Source organism: Symphodus melops (assembly GCF_947650265.1).
Source record: "Symphodus melops genome assembly, chromosome: 20".
NCBI classification, from domain to species: domain Eukaryota; kingdom Metazoa; phylum Chordata; class Actinopteri; order Labriformes; family Labridae; genus Symphodus; species Symphodus melops.
The window spans coordinates 5,275,524-5,290,018 of record NC_136710.1 but is presented as its reverse complement, the minus strand read 5'-3'; the positions used below and the strand labels follow the sequence as shown (position 1 = coordinate 5,290,018).

The window sequence follows — 14,495 nt, the reverse complement described above, 5'->3', positions numbered from 1 at the left end:
ACCTCTGTAAATCACAATGATTCATATTGTTGAAGCAGTGAGAGAAGCAGCCATCAGATCAAATGAACAGTGCGTTTCAGAGAACAATCTTTCCGTGGATTTGGTTAAGGGGCCCTGCAGACCACATTGACCTCACATCTACTCTTAATCATCTTGACTGTATATGCTCCGCCCACCCATGATGTCAGATGACTGACAGGTGAATTAAGGAAGCGGACCACAATAGGAGAAGGAACTACCACGGCTACATTCTTCATTCAGGTATTTCAGGGAAGGGGGCGCTCCTGCGAGTCCGATGTGTCCTTGGGCAACTTAACCCCTTAACACCGAATTGTATGCGGGTCGCTGCTCCTGTGCTCGACCGCTTCAGTGGGTAAATTGCCCCACGGGGATAAATAGATTTAGAGAAAGAAAAAAAAATAATACTGACGTTTAAACAAGGAGTTTAATCAGTAGTTTCAATTTTTCAATTTGGTTTTGTTTGTAAGGGTCACTCAGTTCAAGATGTGGAAACATTTCTGAATCACCAAATCAGTGAGAATCCAGTCCTAATCAGAAGCGTTCATAGAACTGATACTGGATTTTAGAGGCACATACTGTTATAAGAGAGTTTTAAAATATGTGAATACACCACATTAACACTTCGGAAACATTTGTTTTTAAAATCAATTAAATTATTATTATTAAAATAAATTGTTTCATAGGTCCTGCTGGCTTTGGGATCATTGTTGTAGCCTATAATGACAGGTTTGTCAACACCAGCGTTTACCTCATTATGTGGCAGGAGAGACGATCCCACAACCGGATCACAAGCCGGACTCCCATGTGGCTGTGATTCCACAAATGGATTCAACCCCCTAATTTATAAACCCAACAAAAACTATGGAAGTTTGATAATCATCATTGTTCTGAAGAACAAAAATGCTGCTGTCGGTCATGGCATCAACTTCTTCTTACCTGTTGTGTCCTCCTCCTCGCGCTGCCTCTTTCCGGAAGGCGGGGCGCGTTGGCTGGTAGTCAGTCAGCGCTCGAGCTGTGCAGCAGCCGGTCACTCACCCTCCGTATCACTGTGCACCACCACCCAGTACGAGCGCTCGAGCTGCACAGGCACAGCCCGCGCCACTATTTTCTGTTTTTATTTTCTTCTTCTTCAAGGACCTTAACGTCTTTTTCTTGCGTTTGTTTCCACAAATAAATTCTACATTAATGACGACCGGAGTATTTTATCTAGCTGCGGGACAACATCGACGATACTGGGACATAGAGTGAAGACAAGAGCGAGACACCGGACATTATTCCTGCACAAGAGGACTACTTTTAGAATTACTTTTACGCTCAGTTTATGACTGAAATCAGAATCAGAATCGTCAGAATCGTTTCATTATTGTCATTGTTGCAGGTACAAGTACAAGTACAACGAAATTACGTTGGTCAAAGAGGACTGGTCTGCTGCGATTGTTCGCGCTGACCTAATCCACCTGTATTAGAACTCATTTTACCTGTTTTTTCTGCTTGTCGCTCTCTTAGGGTATCACATTTGCTCTCACAGTTGCGCTGAGCGGATGCATGCACTTCTGCGCGCTTTGTGCAGCTCCGGAAAAAAAAAAAAAAGCAGTTAAACCTGTAGCAGAATAACAGGATTCATATGAAGCTCGGATCAGAATCAGGATGCCTCGCAGCTGAAACCACTCGTCCGGGACTCTTTTGTTGACACTATATTGCACGGACTTCCACCTCCATCCTGGACAAGGAAAAGAGCCGAATCATGACGAGTCCTGGTGGCACGATGTGGCTCTTTCTCCCGGTGTTGTTCTCCGGAGCTTCCTGGGCAGCGACCCTGGCCGGGCTGGGAGGTGAGTGCAACCACGAAAAAAAAAAAAAAAAATTCAATTGGGAAAAAATAGTGATCAGTTCAAGAAACGCTTCCACAGTGTTCCCCCCCCCCCCCCCCCCCCTTTTTAGAACTTTATTACACTGATAGGCGTTAATAATGATTGTTGTGGTTTTTGAATATGCGAATAAAAAGGTGTTCGGCTTTGTCATCTATGACAACCCTGCTGCTGTTTTTGACAGTGATCAAAACAATCTCATGCACGAGGCAGGAGCAAAACCTGCAAGTTTAGCACATTTATCCAATGTTGCCCGTTATCATTAACAAACATGCACAGCCGACACAGAATCACCTGAAGTACAGTATATGTTCAGCTTTGGCATCTGTTAGGTGCAAAACAACATTGATCCGAAAGTCCAACCCACATCTGTATTTCTCCACCTCTGCCCTGCACTGCCGTTTTACGCACTCGGGGCGCGGTGCCAAAGGGCTGCCTTCTGCCTTCATTGTGGTGTGATAAATGGTGATGCTGGCGAAGCAAGCAGGTGCCAGACTTGTTCTGCTTCATGTGCACAGACTGTGAAGAAGCACCGGGCTACTGGTCAATCCGGACACGTTGTGTTTCTAAACCTAAAGGGACAGTTCTCTAAAGTGCGCCTCCTGCCTGAGGGGTTGATGCATGGAGGGATTTTTTTTTTCTTCTTTTCATTTGCCCTGACCGTGGAGAGGCAGAGGTCAGGATCTGTGTCTCTGTCAGCTGGAAGGTATTCACAATCTCCAGCAGCTTGAAAGGGGGTCTTTGGATCTCTGAATGATCCCCAAATAGCTCTTACTTATCTTGAAAAGTGTTTTGTGCATCACATTTCTCTACACTACTCAAAAATGTTAAGTGGGGAAATAATGAAGGGTGAAAAAGAACCAGACACAGATTGGGATGGCTAGTGAATAGAAGAGAAGCCCAGCACTCTAACAAGCTCTTCCTTTGTGCTGGGACTGCCAGGGTCAGCAGCACAGACATGCCAGCCTTCCTGTTTTCTGGAAACTGACTGACAGTTAAAATGGAAACATAAAATGAGAGGGAACATCCAAAATAATAAGAAGCTTATGGAGCTTTAGTCATAGAGCGCTATTGTTGTGACCCTTTGGATCTGGGATTGCATCTGTTCAAGTATCTCTGTATCTATCTATTTGGGGATAAATGTATTCTTCTGCTTGCAGTGTAAAACCTCTGAGCTACATTTTAATTTGTCCCGATTGCATTTTAATCCTTCATTTCATTTCTTCTGATCGTTCCAGTTTTATTGAATTCTGTCTTATGTTTTGCCCTCAGACACTTTTCCCTCTCTCTACCATGTGATGGTGTTTACACCCAGATGCAGCGAGGAGGAAAAGATTTAGAGGTTGCGTCACTGAGTGTCCATTGACCATTAGCCTGCACTCCAGTCACCTGACTGTTTTAATGGGCTTTTCTCAAACGCCGCACTCTGCAGCAGAGCCTTAGTGTGCTTTAACCCTTTGTTTTCAGTCCGTGATCCACCTGCGTCTGCCTTCTTACTCCGGACGGTCACTGTTTTCTGTGGATTCAGGCTCATTTGTTGAATGAATGCAGTGCCTGTAAGTTAGCTCCCTTTTCTGTTTGTGTCATTACGCAACTTTGGCCTGTGGCATGCTGGCCCTCTGACACATACAGTTGGAGCGAGTGCCAGAAAACAGCAATGAGAGAGAGAGAGAGAGAGAGAGAGACATGATGCTCGAGTCAGCACTCTTGTCATTCCACACACTTGTAGATAAAAATGCATCAACATTTTGTATCGGTTTGAATGTTTTGCAGCAGCTAATTTCAAATCGTATCGCCTATTAAGAGCAAACGTGCCTCACCTTTGTCTTAATTTCAGTAAAAAGCAACATTGAATTCTACGAGAGTTCAATGTCAACAGTGTGTGTGTGTGTGTCCATGTGAGTGTATGTCTCTGTGTTATGATTACAGAGAGACTCTTACATAAGACAGTGTAGTTGTTATGAGCAACTGGTCAGGTGGTGCCTGTGTGTGTGTGTGTGTGTGTATGTATGAGTGTGTTAAGCTTGTTTTGCATGTGCTTGCCATACTGGTTATGATGAGTTTAATGAGGCTCTATATTTAAAGACAGCGCCACCAAGAGGTGAAGTCTGATCAACACTTGACTCTTAACTTTCTATCTGAGTATCTGTCAGCACAAGCTTTACTTTAAAAGACTAATGTGCTGAAGATAAAAGCTTTTGATGAAGGTCACATCATGAGCCTTTCTCTCGCCCCATCCTTCAGGCCCACCTTTGTTAAGAAAAGACAATAAGTAATTATTGAATTTTCTTTTCTTGCTGCTATAACAGTTTCAGTTTTGATTTTTAGTTGTTTAGTTAATATATCTGTCCTGCATTTTGAAATCATGAGAGGTGCACCGATTGGGAAAATCTGGGCCGATGACATCACAATGTTTGAAATAAGAATTTAGCCAATTGCTGATACCGATGTTTCTTTTATGACATCTTTAGGTGTACGACTCCCACAAGCCGCCATTTTCTTTGGTGTTCGACAATGAAAACACAAACAGCATAAAACATCTGAGCAATTGATGTGGCCTCACAAATGCACATCAGCTATACTGACCTCGGTTCGAGCCACACAATTTGCGATTCGACGTCAGTGTTGGCCGATGTCGGCCCTCTTGCAAGACATCGGCCAATACTGACGTCGAATCGATGCAGCGGTGCACCCCTAGAAACCTTGTTTACTTCTGCCTTACTGCTATGACACATCTGTCATTTAACATCTGTGTGTCTGTTGGGATGCTGAGATTTAATATTAAGCTGTTGAGTGTCTAATTAGACTGTGGTGGAATCGTTCCAATTGTCTGGTTTCTGTTTGGAAAGAAGTCATAAAACTTCTTGGCTGAAATTACACACTGCATAATGAAGTTACCACCCAAGTGTGGGATTTTTCACTTCAAGAAGCTGCAAACAAGACCACTTAGTTCCTTATAATTGTCCTTTTTTTTCTCCCAAAAAAAAAAAAAAAAGCATTTGGCTCAGCAACACAATCATTAAGTGCATAACTGTATCTAAATGTTTGAGTTAAGACAGCTCATGTATTGACTATACAACATATGAGTGTATATAGTTTCTTTAATGTCTGTGGGAACCATAAATACTGTTCAATGACATCTTATTTATGTTGGCTCAACAGTCGAGCTTTACTTTTAAGACTGAAAGACGACATGAATGATCATGAAAACAAGCAGCAGATTAATGGATGATGAAAACTGTTGTTAGTTTCACCACTTCACGTCACATTTCTGGAGCAGAAAATACACCGAGCCAGCCTCAGTCGGTTTCACAGGTCTAGCAGGAGATTTAATGCTCCTCACATGAAACTCATTAGGGTGTCGGCACACAAGGGAGGGCCAAGCTCCCAGCAGTGCACCGACAGCAGGATTCAGACCCATTTACATTGAGGGAGAGGGGGCGCTACGTCTCATTCAATTAGCTTGGAAAGTCAGAAGCTGTGCGGGTATTTTAGCATTTAGCCATGAAAGGCCACCCAGTGTCAATCTGCTGTACCACCTGCTCGTCCGGGAGATCAGTTTCCCTTTTGCTCCTCAGCAAAACTGTGTTTTTCTATGTTTGCAGTCAACAGCAGCTTAACAGAATCTCTATTCAAACCTTTCTCACCCCAGTAGCTTTCTCACTCATAGATTTATTACTCTGTTGTATTTTCTGTTTTAGCGCCAACATTTGCACTTGGCTAGCGGTGAAGTATGTGTGTGTGTGGGTGGATGCATGGGACTCCCTTAAAACAAAGACTAATCAAAGCAGGCTGGAGTACAGTTTAGTGTTGGTTTTTTTTTACTGCATACTATTGGACCTTGGGTGGGGCTCGAGGTTGTGAGGAACCGTTGCCTGGTTTAGACTTTGAGTTGCTTGAAATAACACAAGTGGAACAAGGATGACTGTTCGCTGGCTTCATCTTAGGGATCGCTTATACTGGTCTTGTCATCCGTTGTATGTTTCGTGCTCTTTTCTAATCGTACACAGTCGTATATAAGACCTCATACAGTAACCACTGATTTTACACAATTTTCCTGATTTCCTTATTTTTCCTGAAATACTTCATGTCAGGTCTTTTCTCACTGCTGTCAGGAAATGTGCTCAAAGATATTTGTTTTGGAGGGATGGTTATTGGCTCAGGATATCAAAAGTCTCGTTGCTGCATATCTTCATATCAGAGCGGTGCCTTGGGGTTAGGCCAGAGAGAGTGCAACAACTACACAGTCTGAACCAAGCTTTGCCTGTGGGACTGTGTTTGGACGGCGGTGGATTATGTGTTTTGGTTGCGCTTGCATTGTTGTCTCCCCACCAGGGAGTCTGAAGTGGTTATCTAAAGACAAGACAAAAGTGTTTATTTCCTCTCATCGCCTGCATTCACTGTCTGTTTCTTCACCACTTCTCCTCCAGCTCTCATCCCTCTCTTTCTTCTAAGTGTAGTTGATGGAGCCTGATGGAGTTGAGTGGCACCATGGGAATGTGGAGAGGGTGTCTGCTTCTGGCTCTTCTTTCAGTTTTGTGGGATAAGCTCTGTCGCTCTATGCTGATCCACAACAAGAAGCTGTTTGATTTGTGTCTATATCCTGTTTTCCTTTTCCTCTCTTGTCCATGTTTACTTTCGTTTTTACATATTTTCTATTAACTTATTAATCACCTTGTTTACACTGATATTAAACCTTAACCAGTCCAGCTAACTCTAAGCTAAGCTACTCTAAGCTAAGCTAAACCTGAAGCTAACCTGAAACTGGCAGGTCTTATTTGGACTTGATACAACGTCTAAGGAAACAAAAGTGTGTCTTTCTCAGGTTAAGCCATGTAAAATTACGGATTGGAACCAAATAAGTCAAACATGAAGGAGAGGAAATAATTGACTAAAATTAGGGTGCAAGGGGAGAACTGTCTGCTGTCATAGGCCACCTCCAACAATTATTCTTCCCACTCTTCCCATTCATCCGTAAAGTTCATTAGCTTCTCACGCACATACGCTCATATAAAGCACTCTCTCTATATGACAATAGATCCTCTCTCTGATTCGCAGAATTGCATTAGTGGTGCTCACGTACATGGTTGTTCATGCACTCTCCCACGTTGTTTGTGAACGGTCAGCCCACACAGGCGCTCCTGTGAGTTGAGCTTGTCAGAGTAAAGGTCAGAGCGAGTCAGATGTCAAAGGCCTCACACACACTCTCGCACAAAGTCGACGTAAGCAGATTTATTTCGTTACGTTCCCGGGATGAATTCCTGATTGGGATTCCTCTGCAGAAGTTCAGACCACAAACACTCTTCTCCACTGACTATATGACCGCTGACAAGCAGGTAAAACAACTGGCATGCCTGCATGATTCACAGAGTGGGCTGGAGGAATTCTCCTTCATCCTTCATTCATCAATTCCCCGCTCCTTCCTTCCTCACTCCCACTCCCTCGTTCATAAGCATCTTGCAGGGAATGCTGTTTCATGATGTGTGCAGCTTCCTGGATTGAGTGCTCTGGTGTGACTTGCATTTGATCTGAATTATATGGAGGGCTTTAGTCGAAATGATTGCAGGGCACAGCACAGGCATAAATCATCAACTCATTGGGATTCTCTCCTGCTTCCTGCCCTCATTCCCTTCCCCTCAAGCCCTCTGTTGCGTGAAAATCTCATCTGATAGAAAAGCAAGTTGAATAGAATAATGCCAACAGGGCAGTTTTCGAGTTTTGTGTTAGACACTGAGGATACACTTGAGTTTAGCGTTTAATTCTTTTCAACTCCCTTGTTCTATTTAATTACACGTTCAAGTGAAACTTAAAAAAAACAAAAAAAACATGGAAAAACCCTGGAGGCATCATGAATTTGAAAAAAAAAAAAGGGATAACATCTTGAACAAGTTTCTGTAACTGCTTTCCCGTCTGTACGGCCGAGCTGACGTTAGCCTCGTACCATAATCAGTATTGATTCTACGGTTCAAGGTGAAATAAAGGAGAACGAGAAAGGACGCGCGGACTGGTTATTGATCATTCTACCACATTGTTGTATTTTTGATGCAATGGCTGAAGAAGAAAGAGCTGAAACAGCTGAAGAAGACTAAGATAAGATAAGATAATCCTTTATTCATCTCACAGACGGAGAAATTTACAAAACAGATCTGATGAGCTTGGGGGAAAACAGACCAAAAAATGGAATTGTTATTGATGAAAGGAGACGGAGAGCGAGACAGTGTAACTGATCCGTGTCAGCAAGGCACACAACCAACCAGATAGACAGATGAGGGTTTGGGCGTCGTAGGTTTGAGACGAGGTCAGAGGTCACGCAGGGTCTCCGTGTTTTCGTATTGAGACACTGACAGGCTCCACTTAACTAATTAGCTTTTTCAAGGTCAACCACACACAGACAGAAACACAGACACACAGACAAACACTGCAGCCAGGGTCCTCAGAGAGTCGCTGTTTGCTTCTACTGATGGAAGTCTAGATTCAACAATCAAACAGTCATCAATCGGTAGGTGGCCTTTAAACCCTCGATGGCCCTTCTGTCCTTTGTGCATCGACATGAGTGTGTGTGAGTCTTCACCGTATATTCATGCAAATACTGGAATGTATATAAAGGCACACAATAACTATGTATCTATACTATACCTCTTCCAACTTTTGTTTTTCCTCCTGTTATAAAACCATTTTCAGTGATACATATTTTAGTTTATGGAAGTCAAGAATGTAAAGGGAGTTGTTGTTTTTTTTACATTTAAGGCAAATGCTCCGAGTATGTGTTGCTCTTTTTACTAGACCTTTATCAGCATTAAAGGCAAAGGGAAGAGAGTGGGAGGGGAGTCAAGGAAGGAAACACACACACAAACACACACACACACACACACACACACACACACACACACACACACACACACACACACAGTTCTCCCTCGCTCTACTCCCGTGAGTAGAATACTACACTTCCTTTGGCTCTTTCCTCCTAGACTCACACACACACACACACACACACACACACACCAGGACCCATTGTTTTTATGCTCATCAATCTCTACATTTCAGTTGCGTCTCTCCCTGAAGCTGCAGCGCTCAGTTGTAAAGCATGAACAGTCTGTCCTTGTCTCCTTGTTTGTGTTGGTTGCGGTTGTTTAAAAGCTGGACACCTCCTCATTTTGCAGAGAAACTCTTCACATCCCTGCTGCACTGACCGTAGTGCAGCGAGCAGTCAGCTTATTCCAGATTTGTGCCTGTTGGCATTTTTTTTTTTTTTTGACTCTCAGTGACAGTTAGAAGCTGCAAGAAGCTAACGAGTGCTGACTGCTGAGTTTGAGAGCTGAGGAGATTGTAGTTTTACTACTTTGCTACAGCAGGGATAATTTTTGCTACAGTGCAAACTCTCGCCCAAAGTATTTATATACCTAAGAAGATGCAGTGACATGACAGGAACACACTTCTGTATAGAACTGATGTCAACAAATCAGAAAACGTACCGACACAAATAAAAACCAATCACAGCTGTCTTATGTTTACAGATAATCAGAAGACTAGCTAATCAATCTCCAATCAGCAGGTTTAAAATATAAATTGTGACTGCGCCTTTTGATTAGGCAAAAAGCCCAAATCACTGTATTTTACAAAGAGAACAAACATTAGTATTGGGCATTTAATTGACACAGGATGAGAGTCCTTTCCTGTTCGATACATCCCTCTAGTGTTGGGACAGTTTTAAGAATAAACAGTGAAACATTTGGGTGCATCATTTGAAATACACCCCTCAATGGGTTTTCTAGATTTAAGGCTGAATTTACAGCAATTTGGAGCAGGAAACGGCTCTTCTGGATTTCTAACAATTACAAAAACGACAGGTGTTGTGCACCTTTAAGTCATGTTATCATCAGACTTGGTAAAAGACTCCAGTTCGTGTCAGATCTGTGGACCCTGTCCTCAAAATTCAAAAAAATTGCTGTGTCAATTTGGGGGCCAAAAACCTTTCTTATTTCCTCTGTGGGTTTAAATTCTGAGGATTTTAAAGTTAAGTACGATGCTTTAAATGTAAAAACACACACTGATAATATGATAGCAGATTAATAGCAGCAAAGCAGCTAATGTTTGCCACATGTCCCTCGACAGCTTCAGTCTATCCACATCTCAATCCATTAAATGATCCGAGTAACGTTCCCTGAAGTGAGTGAAGCTTCAAGTGTAAACTCCCTCTTTGCCTTAAAGATCCATTTAGCAGACATAATAACAGAGGCAATATATGGGACACTTAGATAATTACAAACACCCACTCGGCACCTTTCAGCTGAACTGAACCGTCGGGTTCAACTGGCTTACAGTTGTAAACATGAAACACTTTGGTCCAACCGGTTTCAAGAGAATATGGAAACTCACAAAGGGCGGCCTTTAGTGCATTCAGAGTCAAATGAAGCTGTGTGTTCTTACTCACAAACACACACACACACACCACAGGGTGTTCTTCGTGTCATGCAGAGCAAGTAACCACTCCTGCTAGGATCAAGGTAACACACCTGGTCATAAAGTGTCGGCACGGTGACTCCTGTCTGGAAAACACACACACACACACACACACACACACGAGTAGCCACAAGCTGATAAAAAGATCAACTAAGGAAAAACTCCTCCGATAGTCTTGGACTAGTGTGTGTTTGTCTGGGATTGCGTGTGTGCGTGTCCATGTCTGAGTGTGTGTATATAATGAACAAAGATATCCATTTCCTCTCAGTGTATTGTGCTCGTTCTCTCTTTGGCAGCCGAGTAAATCAAACCACCCCTCTGCAATCCTCCTCTCTCACTTGCTTTGTGCATGCATGCACGTGTGTGTGTGTGTGTGTGTGTGTGTGTGTGTGTGTGTGTGTGTGTGTGTGTGTGTGTGTGTGTGTGTGTGTGTGTGTGTGTGTGTGTGTGTGAGAGAGAGAGACAGTGTGTCTTTGGCAATAGTGGTTGGCACACAACCATTAGGCCCATTTCTTTCTTAGTCACACACACGCACAAACAGTCACACACAGTCACATAAAGACAGCTTGACAGTAAGGACTACCCTGCTGTTCCTACTTTGTGTCTATTGACTGAAAGTGTCTTTAGCTGCAGAGAGAGTTTTTTAGTTTTATTTTGGGTACCAGAGCAAGTTTGTGTGTGTGTGTGAGTGAGTGTGTGTGTGTGTGTGTGTGTGTGTGTTTGTGTGTGTGTGTGTGTGTGTTTGTGTGTGTGCATGTCTGTATTGGTCTCTTTCACTTTGGCTTTGAAACTTGTTGATCTCAAGTTCCTCTCTTTTGTTTTTTATCATCCTCAGTCAGAATATTAACCCTTAGACTTTTTTCATTGTGTGTGTGTGTGTGTGTGTGTGTGTGTGTGTGTTTGTGTGTGTGTATCTGTCTTGTGTGTTTGTCTGTCTTTGCTGTCAAGGAAAGCCGAGTAACACTGAGGACCTTAATGGCAGGAAACAGGCTGGGTCACAACACAAAGGAAAAACTGTCAGCAGTCCCACTCTATCCCCCCCCCCCCCCCCCCCCCCCCCCCCACACACACACACACACACACACACACACCACACACACACACACACACACACACACACACACACACACACACATACACACACACACTTGTATGTAAACATTCGTGACCTCACAGGCAGGTGTGTGCACATGTTTAAACACACACTTCCTGTTGATTTTTTAAATCCTCTTTTGTTATTGGTCAGTTTTGAAAAACGGTAGTTTGATAGGCTGTATTAGCTTCTTATGCTAGCTGTTTCGGAGCACACATCTTTATGCATATGAGTGTGTGTGTGTGTGTGTGTGTGTGTGTGTGTGTGTGTTTGTAAGCGTGTACAAACCTCTCATTAAATTACCCCCTCTGTGTCCTCTCGCTCTCTGCCGTCCCTTCTCTCTTTCCCCTGCCGCCCCTCGGCCTCCCTCCCTGCTCTCTTTATTGTGGTTTTCCTTTAATTGGAGTCTGATGGTGGTAATTACATGGAAGGAGGGAGTCTGGGATAGGAGGAGGAAGGAGGGGGGGGGGGGGGGGGGAGGAAGGAAAGAGGGAAGGTGCGGGGGGAGACAGAGTAGGAAGAAACAGCAGGGTTGTGATGAAAGAGCTGCCGAGCAGATGAGAGAGGAGAGACACCTTTTTTCAAGGGGAGCAGTTGTTGAGAACTGACCTAAAGAGACTTTCTCAAAGGATCCCGAAACAGAGAAGATGAACACAGCAGTGCTAAAAAAAAAAAAGATTAGAGTTCACACTTAATACTTATCTTCATTAAAAAAAGGGAATCAGGTCAGGCTCTGCAGAGTTTGTTGGGCTCCATTGAGCTGCTGAATTTGACTGTCTCTTCAGTATGGAGGTGTTTTAAATGTTTCATGTTGTTTAGACTTTAAAATATGAGTTACTACAGGCAAAATTCAACACCATCTGGACTGTTGAAACAGCCTGATGCTAAAATTTACACACAGAAAAAACACAGTCGTTTAATCTCCTTGAGGCCTGTGGGCTTTTTTTTTCCCTCGTGTTGGTGTCTTTTCTCTATTTGTCCATTTTCATTCTCTCTCTTGATCTTTCTGTCCCGGGACACTTCCAATTGTTGCACTGAACAAACAAAAAAAAAAAAAGAACTTCGTTTTTGTTGTATTTGTAAGGAAGGAGAAACGCTGAGGGCCTCAGCATTTTGCTCTCCTTGAGTGAGTAACCTGTGTTAAATGAGATACAGTAGCTGCCCCCCCTCTGCTGCTGTCTGGGACACACACACACACACACACACACACACACACACACAACATTGTTGAAAGCCAGCCATGCTATAAGAGTACATTAATGCTGATCCACATTATCATAATTGAGGTGTCTGCTGAGCCTGTATGTGTGTTTTGCTCGTGTGTGTGTGTGTGTGTGTGTGTGTGTGTGTGTGTGTCTCAGGGGGAATACAGAAAGTGAGAGAGAGAAAGGGTCTTTAGAGCTAGACAGACCCCATACTTTCATCTTTTTAGCTCAACATTAAAATGTGAGACAGACTGCCTTAAATGCGTGTGTGTGTGTGTGTGTGTGTGTGTGTGTGTGCGCGTGTGTGTGTGTGTGTGTGTTTGCGAGTGAGTCTCCTAAAGCATCATGGCACTGATCTAGGCAGCATGTCGTCAATACAAAGCACTTCATACACAGAGACATGTTAGAACAGATGGATTGTGCAGATCGAAGTCTAAAAAAAAATCCTCCAAAAAGAAAGTGAACCGACGCCTCTATGATGACATGTGAAGTCAGACACAACATGAAAGCAGACCCTTTTGTCTCTGCAGGACACTGATCCAATTAAGATCTCAGGTCTAAAGTTTCCGATGTGACATCATATTGCCAGTGTCCAGTCAGATGGCATCATGATGTCACAGTCTTGGGCAATCTCATCAGCTTAAGTGCTTTTATATAATGGCCCCCCTTGTCCAAGTGGGACAGACGAGAGAAGAGATCCCAGCAGCAGGGCAGATTAGATTGATATCAAGCTTTGTGAAGTGACACTGAGGTGCTGAGCAGAAGGGTACAGAATACATGTGGGTATATACACACAAATGCATTGATATGGAAGTAATCCACGCGTTTGCTTATAATGAATTAAATGTCTATCCTGTGGAACACAAACACAAGTTTCCTGTCGTGTGTGAGAGAACAGCCAGTGTGCTGTCTGACAGAACAACAAACCCACCGACTCATTATTGTTTAACTATTTGAGAAGCACTGTCGGAAAAAATTGTGAGATTATGTGAAGCGAGCCTTTTCTCTGAGATTAACCCAAATCTGTGTTTATTCTTAGAAAATGAAACTTAATCTAAGAGATGCAAACAAAGCCTGACCAAAAAAAAAAAAAAAAAAAAACCCAGCAAAACTGAGATTTCTTGTTGTTCTTTTTTTTTCAAATTGGGTCCCATCACTAAAAATGTAATCGTAGAACCACTATGTGGGCAATCATGTAATGTCCATAATGATGACAAAACAAAAACAAACCTACATGAAAAATGACCAGATAAGACAGAGATTAGAGTATGGAAATTATAATTGCTTCAGGTCACATTATCTGCTTATACATCCCTTAAAATCTTTGCTGGATAAAAGGACAATACATCTGTGGTGTCTAAGAGCATCAATCGAATGATTCCTGTTTGCTTTTTAATGATATCACAAGCATCAAATGCTTCGTCCAATTGCCTTTAAAGACAAATCATTTAAAAGTGCAGCTTTAAGAAGGCTTTAACAAATGCCGAAACATTGAGTTCATATCGAGGCCTTTGGCCACTGAACTAGGACTGAGTGGACAGCAATCTGTTAATGGAATTTGTGTGTGTGTGTGTGTGTGTGTGTGTGTGTGTGTGTGTGTGTGTGTGTGTGTGTGTGTGTGTGTGTGTGTGTATGTGTGTGTGTGTGTGTGTGTGTGTGTGTGTGTGTGTGTGTAGTTTGTAGGAGGGTGTTTGTGTGTTTTTGTGAAGATCCTGGCTATTGCTCTGATAGGGAATTGACAGAACGGACTTAAAGAATTAAAGACACTAAGATGTGATGTGGACTTAGGCCACCCAAACATATGGGTTAGGTCAAACTGTGTGTGTGTGTGTGTGTGTGTGTGTG

General features: G+C 42.9%; 1 protein-coding gene across 2 annotated transcripts in view; it reads left to right on the top strand.

Annotated features, from left to right (window-relative positions):
- Positions 1-14,495, top strand: part of sema4f (sema domain, immunoglobulin domain (Ig), transmembrane domain (TM) and short cytoplasmic domain, (semaphorin) 4F) — an 87,213-nt gene that overhangs the window by 42,534 nt on the left and 30,184 nt on the right. Inside the window, exon 1 of one of the 2 annotated variants that reach the window (XM_079371311.1) lies at positions 1,008-1,853. The exons of the other annotated variant lie outside the window; for it this stretch is intronic. Coding sequence (XP_079227437.1) covers positions 1,766-1,853 — 88 coding nt within the window. The 5' untranslated portion in view covers positions 1,008-1,765. Of the gene's footprint in view, positions 1-1,007; positions 1,854-14,495 lie in introns of those variants that run through there. 2 annotated transcript variants of the gene reach the window in all.